The sequence below is a fragment of the Pelophylax lessonae genome (assembly GCF_965119305.1).
Source record: "Pelophylax lessonae genome assembly, chromosome: 1".
Classification (NCBI taxonomy): Eukaryota; Metazoa; Chordata; class Amphibia; order Anura; family Ranidae; genus Pelophylax; species Pelophylax lessonae.
In genome coordinates this window covers 292,217,988-292,236,293 of record NC_138768.1, presented here as the reverse complement: position 1 = coordinate 292,236,293, position 18,306 = coordinate 292,217,988, and the positions used below count along the sequence as shown (strand labels likewise).

At 47.4% G+C, this 18,306-nt stretch overlaps 1 protein-coding gene across 2 annotated transcripts in view; it reads right to left on the bottom strand.

The window, feature by feature from the left end:
- Nucleotides 1-18,306, bottom strand: part of HPS4 (HPS4 biogenesis of lysosomal organelles complex 3 subunit 2) — a 94,648-nt gene that overhangs the window by 33,628 nt on the left and 42,714 nt on the right. For both annotated transcript variants that reach the window (XM_082244001.1, XM_082244002.1), the window contains exon 11: nt 6,753-6,849. In XM_082244001.1, the coding sequence (XP_082100127.1) occupies nt 6,753-6,849 (97 nt within the window). The remainder of the gene's footprint in view (nt 1-6,752; nt 6,850-18,306) is intronic.

The following is an 18,306-nucleotide window of genomic DNA, read 5'->3' as shown; positions in this document are numbered from 1 at the left end:
CATCAGCCTAAACCCTGTCGTGTGCGTCCTGGCGAGACATTTAACTTGCGGGGCCATTACCCGTCCAGCGGGACTATGTCGCCGCTGACCCAGCGCGGAGCTAAGGCCTGCACGCGTTTGATGGCCAGACTGGGGTGACCACTGGATATGGGGGTCCAGTCTGTCGCCCATCCCGGCATAATTGCTAGAAGATTTCGTAGGAAAAACGATCCGGAGAAAAAATGACTAGTTAAAAAAAAAAAAAAATTTACATAAAAAAATTACTTCTTTGCCAGGACCAAAAGAACCTAGGTCCTTACTCCTGACTAGGCAGATAAAACTAGCATCCTATGTAGGAAGAGAGGGTGTACCCTCCGGGACTGCCCATAGGCGTAGCCAGAACTTTTTTCTGCCTAGTGTCCTACTCCTGTAGGGGGCAGTATTACCCTACTGATATGAATCAGAGAGAACTGCATCCGTCAATGAACGATAATTGAATAAAATGAAATAATGACATCCCATTTTCTTTTTCGTTCACTGAGGGACACAGCTCCTGATCCACACAGCCATTGGGATGTCCCAAAGCAGTGTTAAACATGAGGGGTGGGAACAGCAAAAAAACTAAAGGCTAAACAGTAGCCAACCAGGCAACAGGAGCTCAACCAAAACAACTGGAGCCTACCTGAAAAAAAACAATACACCCTCGAAAAGGATCAAGTCCTCTAATCAGCAGCCTGCAAAACCTTGCGGCCAAAAGAACCATCTGCAGATGCAAACACATCCACTTTATAAAACTCTGCGAAAGTGTGCACCGAAGACCAGGTGGCTGCCTTGCAAACCTGCATCACTGACGCAATAACGGAAGGCCCAGGAGTGCGCCTTAACAGAGAAAGGAGGACCCTTGATGGAATAGGCCTTAATCACCGTCTGTTTGATCTATCTGGAAATGGTCACAGAAGAAAAACAGACAACCCTTTCCGAGGCCCATCCGTGTGCACAAATAGTGAGTCTGACTTCCTGAAAGACTCTGTAGCTGCCAGGTACACCCTAATCGCCGGACCACATCCAAAGCATGCATGGCAATTTCCTTCGGATGTTTAGGCCTGGGACACAGGGAAGGCAACACAATGTCCTCATTCAAATGAAAATCAGAGATACCCTTGGGGAGGAATGATGGACAGGGGCTAAGAACCACCTTATCTCTGTGAATCACCAGGTAAGGTGAACAACAGGATAACGCCGCCAGTTCTGACACCCTGCGGTAATAGCCACCAAAAAAGCCTCCTTCTGAGACAGCGTAAGCAAGGGAATCTCCCGAAAATTCTCAAAGGGAGGTTTCTTAAGGCCTGAAAGCACCGAATTGAGGTCCCAAGGTGGCAACAAACACCACACTGGAGGAACCAAATGTCGGACACCCTGAAGAAAAGGTATGCACCAGGGAGTGTGTGGCCAAATGTCGTTGGAAGAAGACCGCCAAAGCAGACACCTGACCCTTGGTGGTACTCCAGGCCAATTTCTGTTCAACCCTTCATTGAAGGAAGGTCAAGATCCGAACCACCAAGAAGGGAGCAAGGATGAACCCCAAGAGACTCACACCACGCAATGCAAGTCTTCCACGTATGATGGCAGATCTTCCTAGAAGTAGATTTCCTAGCATTGTCCGATTGAATGCGCACTGGACATCCATGAAGACAATCTGTCCAATGGTCCAGGCACAGTCTGATCGCTCTGTGTTCCAAGACATTGATCAGCAGTCTGGACTCTTCCAGTGTCCAGATTGCCTGAGCAGAATGTTTGCCGAGGACGCCTTCCCAGCCGGACAGGCTGGCATCCGTGGTGATCACTGTCCAATACAAGGGGAAGAAGGATTTTCCCAGAGGAAGCACAGGAAAATGAAGCCACCATATCAGGGACTCCTTAGTTCCCCGGCTCAGCCGGATCTGATTGTCCAGAGACTGCGGAGTTTTGCACCATTTGGGCAGAATTTACCTTTGCAGGGATCTCATATGGAACTGTGCAAACGGAACCGCCTCGACGGTAAACACCATCAGGCCCAGCACCCACATGCAAGTCCGGAGGGATGACCATCTGCTGGATAGCAGGAGACGAATTGCAGTCTGCAATTTCTGGAGTTTGTCCAGAGGAAGGAGCATTCTGGCTAAGGCTGAGTCCAGAGTCAGACCCAGATAGTCAAGCTTTGTGAATGGAACCAGGGCAGACTTCTGAAAATTCAGAATCCAGCCGAACTCCCGCAGAGTTCGTATGGCGATTTTCAGTTTTTTTTCACCAGAGCAGTAGGAGACACTGCTTACAGAAGGAGGTCGTCCAAGTAGCCCAGTATCGCAATCCCCTGTTGGCTACAGTGCTAGCACTGGGCTAATACTTTTGTGAAGACCCGAGGAGCAGAGGCGAGACCAAACCGTAACGCCACAAACTGATAATGCTTCTCTCCCACGGCAAAGCAAAGGAAGCGCTGGTGAGTGGCACATATTGGAATGTGAAGGTAAGCATCCTTGATGTCGATGGGAGGCAAGAAAATCCCTCTGATGCAGGGATGCTACCGCTGTGTGAATGGACTTTATCCTGAACTTCTGCACCCACACAAAGCAGTTCAGCGACTTGAGATCCAGGACTGGATGCACCTTGCGCCTTCCTTCCTTGGAACTGTAAACAAGTTTGAGTAAAAACCCTGAAAATATTCCAAATTCGGACCGGAACAATCACCCCTTGAAGCAACAGGTCTTGTACAGACCCTGTAAGCGGACATCCAAAAAGAGAAAGACCGCACTCAGAGATGTTGAATAAAAATCAATAGAACTCCTTTATTCTCCATGAATACAGCAGACAGACTGCAATACACGGACAGACGTGTCGGTTGACGTGTTTCAAGATAAAAATCGCTTAATCATAACGACACCAATCATAACCAGACCCTGTAAGCGGTCCGGGGACAGGCACAAGTTGCAAATGAAAGAACCTGGCTGGGGGACTTCGAGCCCTTTGTCAGTCGACCCTGAGGGACGAAAAAACTTCTGAGCCCAGAAGAAGGGCCCACCTCTTCAACGAGGTTCCTTACTCTTAGTAGCCTGCGGAAGAAAGGTACTCTTCCCCCAAGTGAGACCTTTAATGATGTCATCAAGCTCCAAGTAGCCGATCTCCTTGAAAGGGTAGATCAGTCAAGGCCTTTTTAGAAGTCTGGTCCACAGACCAGCATTTGAGCCAAACGACATGCCGAAGGACCACTGCAGAAACCGAGAGCCCAGCCACTAGAGTACACGCATCCAAAGAGGCATCACAGATAAACTGCAGTCCCTTGACCAGCTGGTCCACAAGCTCAGCAAAGGCAGGGGGAAGCTGTTCTGCCTCTAGGTCACGGCATAAAAGCTTAGCCCACTCGGTCAGAGTTTGCAACAAGGGCAATGGCCAATACCGGCCTCAGTGAAGAACCAGCCAGAGTGTACATATTGCGGGCCACATCCTCCGCCTTCCTGTCAGCCGTATCTTTAAAGGCCAGGGACGCTTCAACCGGAATCATGGTTGCCTTGTTCAATCCGGATATCGAAAAGTCCACTTCCTAATAAGGGACTACCCATAGAGGTAACGCCTAGAAAATCGCTTAGGGACCCCAAGGGGACGCTTTGGTCATCCCCACTCTGTAGCGACAAGTCTGTATAAAAAGGCGGGGAAAGGAAACCGATTTGCCGCTCTGGATGGCTTCTGAGTGCCAATGGGAACCTGCGCCTCCGTCGCAGCTGCATCCTCCATCTTCAAGGTCTCACACACAGATACAATCAGTGCGCCCACCAGCGCCTTTTCGTGCGCAGTTGCAGATGTGGAGGAATCACTATCAGGAGGATTCCAGGCGTGTGGGTGCAGACCCAGCAGGGTGACCCACACCCGCCAGGGCCGAATCAGATTCAGGATCTTATAAGACAGATGAGGCAGGGGAAGGCGGGGGGCGCTTTTTGCTAGGCTGTTGCCCGAAAGCCGCATCCACTCGGGACATAAAGGACTCCAGGACTGCCGTGGATGGATGCTCCAAAGACTTCATGAGTCAGCAAGGGGACCCCACAAAAAGTGTAAAAAACTGCAAGGGACAACCCCCACCGGGCTGGCAGCACCACCTGGTCACCAGGCACAAAGCATGAAGTGATCCTCAGCAAAGAGAGAGAGAACCCCACCAGACTCACCACCCAGCAGGCACCTGCAGCCACCAGGATAATCTGCACTCCAGGTGCGGCGATCAGAACTTGAAAGGATCCAGGAGTTAGTACCAGGGGATGAGGAGGGGCTCCCACCGCATAAATCACCACCCACAAGGCTCCACTGTCATGGCCGCCACTATTTTTAATTGCAAACCACCGCAAAATAGCCGCCGGACTACACAAACATGGCCACCGTGCATAGAAACACACAGGCTACAGCAAAATGGCGGCCCCGTGCCGCACCACGAGGCTTACAGGGACCCAGGAGGGATCCCTAGGCCTCAAAAGGACAGACCCAGGCAGAACGGGGTGCCCTGGCAGGAGCCCCTACCAGGTACAACCCCCCCTCGCATAGCTGGTCGTTCGGTCGCCAGTGGCGCACCCCCCGGCCCCTATTGCCAGCATAGCGCCCTGCCCTCACCCCAGGAGGTGGACTAGACCACCCACACAGCAACCAGCATATGTGGAGGCGGGGGGGGAAGTAGGATGGGGACAGATGAAAGGGGGGGGGGCCTGACGAGAAGGAGGGGAACCTGGAAGTATGACCGTGCCAAGGAGGGCCCACGTCCACCCAAAACCTTCCAGGGGGAGGGGGGAACAGCTACTCACCATACCAGGAACCCGGCGGGCACTGCTCTAGACAGAACCCCTCTCCATCGAAATGGGGGGGTGGAGTGTCGGCCAGGAGGAACGCTGCAACTTGCAAGGTCGTATGCAACCTTGTGAGGCGTTTAACTCGTAGGCCAGCCTGTCCAGTGGGGTTATGTCGTGACTGACCTAGCGCAGAGCTGGGGTATGCGTGCGTGCGCTCGCTGGCCACACTCAGATGACCACTGGATCTAGATTATCCAGCCCGTCGCCCAGTCCAGCAGTTCATTGTAGATCTCACAGGGAAAAAAAACAGGAGAAAAAATTTCTATCTAAAGAAAAAATTTGTCAAGACCAGAGATCCCAGCAAGGAACTAGGTCCTTACTCCTGACTAGGCAGAAAAAAACTACACAGTACCTATAGCAGAGAGAGGGAGTACACCTCCTGGGACTGCTCATAGGCGTAGCCAGATTATTTTTCTACCTAGTGTACTACTCCTGTAGTGGGCAGTATAACTCAATGAATATAAAGAACAGGAGCTGTGTCCGTCAATGAACGAAAGAGAAAATAATTTATTCTGACAATTTAAAATGAATTACTGCTCAAACACTAGCTTTTAGGTGCTTTTAGTAGCGTCAAGCGTTTTTTTTCTGCACAAATTCTGCTGCCCCTGGATGCACTAGCACTGTTTTTTTTTTTTCTGCCTCTGAGAGCTCCTGCCACTAAACGCTGGTAAAAGCCTATGTGTGCATGGACACATAGACTAACGTAGAGGGGCAATTAGAGGCAGGAAAAAAAAAAGTCAGACGCCCCTAGGAGCAGCTGTAAAAACGTCCAGTGTGCGCAAGGCCTAAAAAATCTTCCCCTGCAGGGTCTGCTCCAGCCTCTACAATGGCCTCATGTCACCTTATGTTGTGGCATGTGGTCATATGCCCCACTGCTAGAGTTTCTGTATGAAATAATTGAGCACAGATTCATCCATTGCTCAATGTAATATGAACACTAGGCATTGACTGTACAGATATAAACATACATTATACAGTATTGGAGATGTTTGAGAGTAAGGAAATGTATAGCATACAAACAGCAACTTAATTTTAAAGTAAACCTGTTCTTTGCTCATACAGGTAAAAACAAGAGGTTCACTTTAAAGATGGCTCATCCATTTGCTAAAACATCTCTTTTCTGTCCTGTTGTTTTGTTTGCCAGGTATGAGGAAGCATCTGACCTACTCTGCTTAAGCCTACATGACAGCACTGGTGGTTAGCTATTCTTGGGCTCAGTGCTGTCACTGGCGGGAAAAGGGTCCTAAGCCCTGTGTAAGCAACAAAGCAGTTACAGAGGACTTATTCTCCTTACTCCCTCAGACACATGGATAGCCCTTGCTCCCTCGGACTAATGGGTTGGCCCCCAGCTCCTCCAGACACATGGGTTGGCCCTTGCCAATCAACTCGCAGGAGAGAGGAGAAGAAACACTAACTTGAAGCATACATGATTCTTCCCGTGCTCTCATGTGATAGTTCTAAGCGCTCAAAACAGAGTATATCACATGATCAAGAGAGTGTAGGTTATGTAGCCTTAAAGTGAACTTGCTGTTTGCCTTGCATGTGCAAGGTACAGGCTCAGTTTAATGCAGCAAAATGAGAGTTTGTACCCTTAAAACTGACATTTTGCTTTCGAATAAAGTCTGCAGCATGAATCACACACTAGCTTCTTATAACTCTGGCAACAAGATCTCTGCACCCAAGTTCCCAATTACATTAATTTCAATTCTTCTTCATTCTGGAAAAAGAAAAAGATGCCCGTTACCACATGCTCCTCTTTGGTGGCGGTCTGGGCTGAACCTGGAACTTTATCAGGCACTGGAGCTTCTCAGAGACATAAAAAGCCAATGAGCCATTCAACTTTCCAGCACCCACTGACAATTTACATTTTAGGGTTTGTTAGGCCAACACTTCAGTCGGTATCTTTTTTACTACCTGGTCATCCACTGGACAGGGTACTGGCGCAGTGCTGTTGCTTCCTTTTCCATTAGAAAAACGGGAATCATGTAGACATCCTGTGGTAAGAAAGCATCTATAAAATAATATTAAAGCATAATTAATGATTTTTCATTAGCACATCTAAGAAATTCACGAGATAGAGGCTTCTCCGAAGACAGGAAATATCCTGCTTGCCATGTATTGGAGCTGGGTTTTGTCACAAATACACTGACATGGCACAGGGATGAAATGTTTTGGCTAAATTGCTATAAGTACTAGTGGTCATACATCTTTTGAATAGGCTTCCATTTGGGGTATTTTCCCTTCTGGCAAATTATATGCTCAAACATTGAAAAGCCTTCTGTGTATATATATTTCTGCTCTTTACAGGGGAATTAAATCACCAAGATTGGGGAAAATGTTTAGAGACCCCTATCTTCAATAGGTGGGCTTTCCCTTTCTCCAAGAGCAAAGATTGGTCTATTATGGATTAATATAAAGCTGCCGGTTCTTGACTAACTGTTAAGGTAAGAAATGATGACATGCAAATGGTCAATTCATGCAAGTTTAAATAGGTTCCTCACAGTCCTTGAGCCTTCCAACTCTCATTTTTTCACCTTTCCCCTCCCCCATCCTTCTCCTTATGATAGATGGAGGACGAGCAAATGTTACCTTGATGCGCTGGAGCAGAGGGGAATACTGCACTATACACATATTTTCTTGTTTTTTTTTTTTTATTTTAGAATATTTTTATTGAAAAAGAACAGGTTGTACAAACAAAGTGCATAATCCAGTAAGCCAACAATAAGGTGTATGTTTTACCACAAAATCATGAGGCATTTTGAAACTATTTTGAAACAATATGGGTCCAAAAGTTCACATATATGAGGGTACAAACGGTAAATACAAACTCGGGGAAGAAAAGGACCTCGGGGAAGAAAAGTAGCAAAGGGGGGAAGGGGTTGAAACATTCTTGCATGGGACGGGAGGAGAACGTCAACCAATAAACATCAAAAAGACAGATACGGATGACTCTGTACTGGCCACATAACCTGACATAAGCTTTAACAGTGGTATTGGGGGTGGGGAGGAAAGAGGATATAGGAAGGTGTAGGGGGGGGGAGTTGGAATACGACCATGAGAATCAGATTGAAATGAGGGAAGAAGGGTTAAGTTACGTTCCCGAGATTCACGTGGATCTATGTATGTCTTAGACCTTCAGACTACCCAAAGTGTTTGCAATAGAGGTTTGCAGATACCATTTTGTATACTGGAATGAGGTAATTAAAGTTCTCCTTTCATCTTCGTGAAATTTTCGCTCAATGAATGACAGCCATCTAGCAAAAAATGTTTCCGTGGAGAGAAATTTCCTGGTCTCCAGGTCAGTTTTTTCCATATAGAGTAGGGCTTTCAAGTCGTTGCATACCATAGAGATTGTGGGGGAGACATTAGAGATCCAGGTCTTTAGTATGACTTTCCTGGCTGCCAAAGCGCAGAGGTAGGCCCATTGAGGGGTTGGTGCATTCGTCTTTTTAGAGGACCCTGTAGCCAAGCTCGGAGCTTCACAACCGAAAAGCAGAAAATGTGGAGACTTCTCCAGGCGAATGTCTAGGACAGAATGGATAAAGTCCAACACAAGGTCCCAGAACACTGAAATCACCTGACAATGCCAGAATCTGTGAGCCAAGGTCGGCCTGTTGTCATTGCACTTGGGGCAGGTAGCAGTAGTGCCCGGGTCAGACTTGTAGAAGGCTGGTATAAAAGCCCTGTGGATTAACTTAAACTGGGTTTCTCTCCATGTTTCGGCTAGTACATATTTCCTCAATTTTAGGTAACCGTTCAGAATATTCTGTGCCAAGTCCGTTTGAGGGAAGTCGGAGCCCCACTTATCGAACAACGTTTCCACCGTAATCTTATTTGTGTGCATTACAAGCTGGCCATAGATGAGAGAGATGGAGTAATGTTTCCGGTGAATCAAGTCATCCACAAATGTCTGAAAACTCTTCGCAGGATTACAGGAGCAAGATTTGATGAAGGAGACAGTTTGGTGGTAATAGAAAAGATGAGACTGTGGCAGGTTGAATTCCGCAGCAAGCTTTGAGAATGGTTTGATGGAAGAGTCGGGCGGCCGGACAAAAGAGTAGACTGAGGTGAGACCTTTGTGTGCCCAAAGTTGGTACGGAGTATAGACTCCAGATTGGGGGAAGGATGGATTGCCATGGAGCGGTAGGTGTTTTGAAATAGAGGACGGTACTCCGAGGTGCTTCCTTATTTCTCTCCAAGCGATTAAGGTATCCCGGATGAGTAGATGGTGCCGGAGAGAGTCGGGGAGAGATCGCAGATTGCTATGGAGTATGCCAGAGAGTTTCAACGGTCGCACCACATTGGCTTCAAGAGCATAGTTGGAGAAGGTAGAGGACTCCGTAAGCCAGTCCAGGCCATAGCGTAGGAGGCATGACAAATTGTAGAGCCTGATATTGGGTAGGCCAGCTCCCCCCTCGCTCCTCGGAAGGTGCAGTTTGGCAATGGAGATGCGAGATCTTTTTTTATTCCAAAGAAATGAGGCTATGGCTCTGTTTAAAGTGCGGACATCTTTATGTTTAAGGAAAATAGGGATCGTCTGAAGCGGATATAGCAAGCGTGGAAAGCTAACCATTTTGACCAGGTGGCACCTTCCGAAGAGCGACAGGGGCAGAGTCATCCACATCTCAAGTTCCCTGACAAGCTTTTCTATCAGAGGGACATAATTGAGTTGATATAAGGACGAGGGGAGTCTGCCTATCTTGATACCTAAATAGGTAATGTGGTCGAGAGTAAGCGGGAAGGGGAGAGAGGGGTCCCAATGATCAATTACTGGTTGGGTTAGAGGGAGAACTTCACTTTTATCAAAAGTTAACTTTCAGTCCTGTTATGGTCCTGAATTCTTCTAGCAGGGAGCAGATTTTAGGGAGATCACCGCTGGGCTGCGACGTAAAAAGTAAAAGATCGTCCGCGAAGAGGGCGGTCTTCAACTCTTCCTCCCCCAAAGTGATCCCATGAATGGGGGCCGAGGAGAGTAGAAACCTGGAAAGAGGTTCCATGGCCATGTTGAACAGTACGGGGGACAGGGGGCACCCTTGACGTGTCCCTTTGTGGAGTGATATGGGGTTGGTCATGCCTAATGAGGTGAGGATGCGTGCAGAGGGGGATGCATACAGGGCTTTCAGAAAGCTCAAAATTCTACCAGAGAAGCCCAGCTTTGTCAGGGACAGGAACAGCCAGTCAAAATTGATGTTATCGAAAGCCTTCTCGGCATCTAGTGTAACTATAGCGAGTTGAGCAGTGGGGTTGGCTTTAGCGTGTTCCAGTACCGCTATAACTTTGCGGATGTTTGCCGTTGCTGACCTGCCCCTGACAAAGCCTGCCTGTGAAGGATGGATGAGCGTAGGGAGAACTTGGGCAATCCTGGATGCTATGATTTTGGACAGGATTTTCGCGTCAATGTTCAGTAAGGATATTGGGCGGTACGATCCGGGTAGGGTAGGATCCTTGCCCTTCTTGGCTAACAGCTTTATGTATGCTTGAGTGCGCGATGGCAAATACGTGCCCTCCTGCTACATAATGCTGTAGAACAAAGTGAGCGTGGGTAAGAGCGTGTCCTTGAACGTTTTATAAAATTCAGGTGGGTATCCATCAGGCCCCGGAGCTTTGTGAGATGCCATATTAGAAATGGTTTTACTAATGTCTTCTGAAGTGATTGGGGCGTTAATCTGTTCCAATTGTGTGACAGAGAGGGAGGGGAGGGACAAGGCATTTAAGAAGGCTTGGGCAGACTCGTGATTTATGGGGTCACTACTGTAAAGTGCTTTGTAATAATCCTCCAATATGTCGCTTATCTCCTGTGGGGTGTGTGTCAGGGTCCCAGAGCTATCTTTAAGAGCTAAGATGTGCGTTGGTCGGTGGGGGCCCTTAATCAGTCTGGAGAGCAATTTGCCGGGTTTATTGCCGAATCGAAAAAGTGTTGCTGCAAATCGCGAGCGTTTGGTGTTCTCTATTTGTTCAGCCCAGTGATCAAATTGCCTCTTGCCAGAATGCCAGTCAGCAATACGATTGGGGGAGTCGGAGACGGTGAGCTCTAGTTGTGCCTTGCGGAGACGTTCACTGGCTTTGCTGTAGTGTTGCGTAAGAGACTTGCGATATGAAGCCGTGCACGCTACGATGGCGCCCCGGAGGACCGCTTTACCCGCTTCCCAGAATAGAACAGAGTCATCCAAATGACCCTGGTTCAGTGAAGCATAGTCCTCCCAGGACTTACGAACATGTTGTTGGAAATCGTCATTATCTAAGAGAAACCCAGGGAGTCTCCAGGAACAATTAGAGGGGGCAGTAGAGGGGGCCACTAGTAGGGTCAATGAAACCGGAGAGTGGTCGGAAATGGCAATACTATGGATATCGGTGTGATGGATGGACTTTACCAATTCCGGAGTAACAAAAAGGTAGTACAGCCTTGCCATGGAGTCTTGTGGGGGGGAATAGAATGAAAATTCCCTGTCAGTGGGATGACTAAGGCGCCAAGAGTCCACCAGATGTAGGGCAGCTGACAGAGTTGAGTGCGGTTTCTCTCGTGGACCGTGTCTGAGCATGTGTGGGAGGTCTCGGCCTGCGTTGCTTCCGGTCCTCCTGTAAATTCATAACATCATTGAAGTCTCCCCCAATGACATGAAAAGGTGCAGGATTTTGGAGCAGCCAGGTCGAGGTGTCTCTGTTGAATTCTGCCGAAGGAGGTGTAGGGGCGTAAATGTTGGAGATTTTCACGGTGCGGGATGGCAGTTTGAGTGAGACAGTCACTCTGCGGCCTATGTCATCATGCACCGTGGATAACATTTTGCAGGGGAGATTTTTGTGTATCAGTATGGCTACTCCGGCTTTGCGTCCCGCCGCGGGAGAGCACACTGCCTCGCCAACCCAGAGCTTCTTCAAAAAGCGCAAGTCGCCCTCCGCAAGATGAGTCTCCTGCAGGAGTGCAACGTCTGCCCCTAATCTCTTTAAATGGCGGAGGATCATCATCCTCTTATTTGGGGAGCGAAGGCCTTTGACATTCCAGGATATGATCTTTAGGGTGGCCATAGCAGCCGTATGGGCAGAAATCGGTAGCTAAGCATTTGGGATCTCAATGGTAGTCTCATAGCGTAGTCGTCAAGATATAGAGTAGGTACCAGGGGTGGTGAGAGAGGAAGGGAAGAAACAGGGGGGTGCCAGTGCAAAGGGGCTGTGAAGTGAACAACAGGGGAGTAGGGGACTCGGGATCCCTGCGGGGGAGCGCGAAGTAAGGACTTCACTTTTTTCACCATGTGGAAGGGAGTGAACAAGGGTGGCTCCACAACCCCAATGCCTAAGTTACCAAACAATGAAGGCAAGGAGGCACGCTAGGGGGCTAGTTATCCATGCTCTGCCTGTTAGTGCAAGGAGGCCATGAATGGAAAACAGACAGTATACAAGTTACCATCAACAATGCAGATACACAAACCAGAATAACAGTAATCTACAACTTTAGTCAAACCAGTTCGCCTGTAATCGGGTGGGTATAGCTGCTCGAGGGGATGTAGTAGCGTAGGCAGTCAGAACTCGTGCAACTGTCGGGCAAACTTACGATCCGGGGAGAAAAAAGGAAACCTTGAGATCAAGGAAGGCGGACGAAGTCCCTCAAGAGGGCGAGTTGTCCAGCGCTCAGGTGATGGCTCTCAGAGAGGATGGATTACCAAAGCGTCCTTTTTTAGTGGATTCTTTGGGAGGTGTCAGTTGCGCTTTGCGGGAGAGCGAAGCTTTCCTGGCGATGGTGGTGGTGTCATCCATCGGTGAAGGGAGGGATGAGAGGAAATGTTCCGCATCAGAAGGAGAGTGAAACGTCAGGCGCTCTCTGTCCTGGGAGGTGACATGAAGCACTGCTGGGTACGCCAAGGTGAACTTAAGTTGTTGAGCGAAGAGGGAAGAGCATACCTTTGAGAAAGCTTTGCGTTGCTTTGAGACCTCGGCGGAGTAATCTGCAAAAAGTAGTATTGAGGAACCATGTAGTTGCAGGGAACGCTGCCGTCTGAATTTCAGCAAGATAGTGTTCTTGTCCGCATAGTTTAAGAACCTGGCTATGATGGGTCGTGGATTCTTCCGGGATTTGTTTGGCGCTCCCACCCTGTGCTCTTTCAACAATACATGGGGATGGCATGCCTAGAGCCTGCGGGATAGTTTCAGTGCACAGTAAGTGGATCGCCTCCCCTTGAACCGACTCAGGAACTCCTATAATACGGAGGTTGTTCTTTCTGGAACGGTTCTCCAAATCCTCTATTTTATCTTGCAGTGCTTGGAGAGCCTTGTCATGATAATTTAAGTCTCTGCTGTTCATCAGGGTTTCTTCCTCCAAGGATGAAATCCGCTGCTCAGCTTCCTGGATCTGGTGCTTGTGAGCTGAGAGCTTTTGTAACTGAGTTAGTCCCTGGTGCATTGCTGCTTCAATAGTAGCTTTAATGGTGGGTGATAGAATTGCCGCCACTGCCTCAGCCATTTTAAGATAGGCTGGGTCCATTGGTTCACCTCCAGGAGCAGTGGTAGGCTGAAGGGGACCAGGCTGAAGCGAGAGAGGCAGGGAGAGATTTCCCCCCTCCTCTCTTCCCGCGCGTGCATCCGCAGCCATGTCAGCTGCTATGTGTGAGGTGGCTGTCTCTGGCCGCTCCGTGACAGTTCCTGGCTGGGAGCGCTGGCGCTCAATAAAGCGGTCCATTCCGGTCCCCGGATCAGTAGGGGGGGTCACGGTGTGTGTGGGCACCCTCTGAACGGCCTCCGGCTGTGGATTTATATATAGATTATTTGGCTCTAGCTTCTACCTGAGTATACAGGATACACTTCTAAGGAGGAGTACAGCAGGGTGCAGGGTGTCAGGTATGTGGTGGAATTGGGGAGTTGGGGTGGTGTTTTAGGGGAGTTTTTCTTGGCCGCCTCCAGGAAGAAGTCGCAGATGCATAATATAGAATAATGTATGCATTCTGTATACATCTTTCAAGTTGTATAAAACTTACACTATGTTGTACTTTTTCAGGAGTGGAGTCAGAATCCCTGATGAAGATTTGTATGTTATTAATTACACATTTATCGAAACGCGTTGGATTATGTACCACTCCCTTTAGTAGCACCATGTTTGTGTTTCTTATCTTTGCAATGTGATGGATGAGCCATTATGTTTATGGCCTAATATGTTGTTATATCCTGTGTAATCATTCGAGAATGAATATTGGTCTAGAGTTATACCAATTCTCAATAAAATTATTTTAGAACATTACAATTTATTATTCATATGTGTAATCCATTGTTACCTTTAAAGTCCCACACGATACCAAGGGTTTTTTTTCTTAAAACCTACTTTTAGGGATTATGGTAACACATTACCCTTAAGTTGTCTACATAATTTTTCCAAAGTAAAGAAGATTTAGTCATTCAAGAGATTTTGTAAGTCTCATTAGCTGAGGCCCAGAAAGATCTTTACAAGTAGATGTTTAAAATGTAAGCCCCCTTTAATGCACTTTTAATTCTTTTCGTATTTTAAAAACTGCCAGAACCAACATATTATAGTAACAAACATTACCTAAAAAAAAATGACGCACGTTAACCAGAGTCCCATTAATATTATTACTTGCACATCCATATCTTTAGACACCAGACTTAGTTATATGGAACAACGACATGAAAAAAAAACTTGAAACCTGCAGTTGGAACCCACTAAAATAATCCTGTAATGAATAAATATGGAAACTGGTGAAGTCAAACTCTTCTGAAAACATTATGTGCTTAGATGTCATGGTGTACTATTGACTCTACTATCTTTGAGTCCCTAACGTAGAGTACGCACAAATAGACTTTTCTCCTTACCTGATCAGCATAATTTTAAAAAGAAAAAAGGTAGCAATAGCAGCCACCATGGCTCATATTGGTCATAGCTTAAGCCAGCCATGCATGGATCGAAATTCGGCCAGTTCAGCAGGGACCAGATTAATTTTGACCCATATATAGGCGCCATATATAGGCGACACATATATCGGTAGATCGACTGATGTACAACCTGCCTCTCAGGTTTTTCCAGATCGATCAGTGCCGTTGGATATAGCTGGTAGCACTGATCATTGTATTTTGCCCTTCCCCGCTGTCAGAACACAAAACAACAGGATTCCCCCATCCACCTTGAAGATTGGGTGCTTGGATGATTTTCTTTCGCTCAACAAAATAAAAAAAAAAAAAAAAAAGAAGAAGAATGGGTACTTTAAATATCTACAGTAAGAGTGCCTTTAATGATGTATGCCCAAAACTAAAAATTAAAAGCACTTCTAGCCTTTCTCTACTCTGTATAAAAGAAAAAAATGATTTTTGTACTTACCGTAAAATCCTCTCTCTGAAGTTCATCGACAGATGCAGCACCTGCCCCTCTGCTTCTGAGTGAATGTGGTTGTTTTGTCTTCTAAACACTGCTTGCAACTAAACTGGCTGCTGTAGCAGAGTGTGTGGGGTTATGCCTGCAGGGACAGCCCTCATAGGCGTGGTAAAGCTTTTTCCTGCCTAGTGCCTATTCCCGATTGAAGGAGCATAACCCAGTGGTCTAAGATGATATGGAGCTGCGTCTGCCGATGAACGATAGAGAACTACTTTTTCTTTATGTTGGAAATTTTTTCTCACTTTTAGTCTGGTGCAAATAATGTTATAGATGTAAAATAACGAATAGAGCTCTGGACATCAGCAAACACCCAACAAGGGTTCTAACCATCCACCCTAAAATTCAAACTGTCCAAAGCTGGACTTGAACCATAAGAAAAAACAGTACATTTTTTTAACACTCTTATAAGAAAAATAACCAAAGAAGCCTGTCAGGAGAGAATTATAAAACCTGCCATTGCTTTCCGATAATTGTGCAAGGTTCATTCATGTACGCTGCTAATCTAAAGGACAGTACATCCGGGACAAATATTGGACTGCTGGGTTGAGCAAAAAAAAATGGATTTTTGTAAAATCTTACCGTAAAATCCTTTTCTCTTAGCTCATTGACAGACGTAGTCCTCGGTGATACACCACCTTCGGGTTATGTTGCCTCCACAGGAGCAGGACTAGACAGGAAATTAAAAAGCTCTGGCCACACCCTAGGGGCAGTCCCAGAGGGTATATCCTCTCTCTCTCTGCCTCAGCAAATCAGTTATGTGAAAAAGCAGTCTTTAGAGATTTTAACCCAACTCAAAAAACAGAGGGGCGGGGACTACGTCTGTCAATGAGCTAAGAGAAAAGGATTTTACGGAAAGATTTTACAAAAATCCATTTTTCTCTAGCGCTCATTGACAGACGTAGTCCTCGGTGATACACCACCTTCGGGACGTCCCAGAGAAGTATCACAACTGAGGGGTGGGAAAATGAAATCAAATCCCAATCTAGAAGGCCCAACCGGTGCCAACTAGAAGTTTACAATGCTCATCCTTAATGATGAGACTCAACAAAAAAGAGAAAATTTTTTTTTTTTTTTCAAACAGAAAAAAACCCTCGAGGTAGACCACCGGTCTCCTCAAATTGCGGCCTGCAAAACCTTGCGGCCGATGCCGTCACATCAATTTTATAGAATTTTATAGAATTTTGTAAAGGTATGTACCGACGACCAGGTGGCCGCCTTACATACCTGGAACACTGACGCCTGATGGCGAAAGGCCCAGGAAGTACTGAGCGCTCGAGTGGAGTGCGCCCTAACAGGGAACGGAGGACTCTGACCCTTAATAGAATAAGCCTGTACCACCGTTTGTCTAATCCATTTGGAAATGGTCGCGGCAGATGCAGGCAAACCCTTTCTGGGGCCATCCGTGATCACAAAAAGTGAATCCGTCTTACGGAAAGATTCCATAGCTTTCAGGTATACCCTGATTGCCCGAACCACATCTAAGGAATGCAACGCATGTTCCCGATGATGCTTGGGCTGAGGACACAAGGAAGGTAGTACAATATCTTCATTCAGATGAAAATCTGAAACCACCTTAGGAAGAAAAGATGGCTTAGGATGAAGTACTACCTTATCCCTATGAATCACTAGGTAAGGGGACTGGCATGATAATGCAGCCAGTTCTGACACCCTGCGAGCAGAAGTAATAGCCACCAAGAAGGCCACCTTCTGGGATAAAGTAAGCAAGGGAATCTCCCTGATGTTTTCAAAGGGAGGTTTCTGTAGAACCGACAAAACCAAATTAAGATCCCAGGGCGGTAAGGGCGCGCGGACTGGAGGAGCCAGGTGCCGCACCCCCCTGGATGAAATTCCGCACCAAGGATTTGGTAGCTAAAGGCTTCTGAAAGAAGATTGCTAATGCTGAAACTTGACCCTTGATGGTGCTCAAGGCTAGCTTCTGCTCAACCCCTTGTTGCAAAAAGGCCAATATTCGAGTCACCGAATAGGTACGTGGAGGAAATCCTAAAGATTCGCACCACGCAATATAAGTCTTCCATGTGTGATAATAGACTTTGCTGGAAGTCGCTTTCCTTGCTTTAATAAGGGTAGGAATGACTGAAGTAGACAAACCTCTGTCCTTCAGTACTTGGGTCTCAATGGCCAGGCCATTAAACCCAGCGACTGTAAAGCATGATGGTAAATTGGTCCTTGAGACCACAGACACTCCCTGAGACGAAGTTCCCACGGAACGTCTACGACTAACATGTCCAAGTCGGCCAGGCCGGCTTGAGGAGGCCAGCCTAGAATTTCTAGGACCACTGGCGCTGATAGAATCTGAACCAGGCGTCCCTAGAGGTATCTGGCCCCGACCATCCGAGAAAGTCTGGTCGTTTTCTGTTCCCACACATTTATCAGATACCTGATAGTTATCAGGAAAGGTGATCTTTTCTGGTTGAACCTCAGGGACCGAAGTCACCCGACTAGAGGCTACTTGGCCTATCTGGTCAACCAGATCCGATTCCTGTGAGGTATCGGGACTAATCTTAGGAAAAGGTAAAGGAAAAGATCTATTCAGGGAACGGTAACTACCGCTTCCTGTAGTACTTAAATGTTGGAAGGGAAGAATCGCACCGGTAGTAGTGGTTGATGCTCGATCTAATGTCCTGAATACCGGTGAAAACGTCCCCCCACCCTGAAACCGGGTGGGGGCGCACCTTCAGGCTGTGTACTCCTTTGCTTCGGGTTTGGCTGGGTTGGTCCTTTGCTTGTCCGACCAGCCCTTCTTGAACCCTCCTGGAGGAGTCTTGCCTTTCCCGCTAGTACCAGCCGGGCGCCCTTTATGGGCGGTAAAGAAAGGTCCTCGCTTGTTGCGAGGTCCCTTAGCTTTAGCAGCCTGTGGCAAAAAAGTGCTCTTGCCCCCAGTGGCATCCTTAATGATTTCATCTAGGTTGGCCCCAAATAGACGATTCCCCTGAAAGGGGAGATTTGTCAAGGTCTTTTTGGAACCTAGGTCAGCTGACCAGCATTTTAACCACAGCACACGTCTGAGGATCACCGCTGACTTAGATGCATGCCCTAATAAGGGAGTAGTGTCCAAGGCTGCGTCACAGATAAACTGTAGCC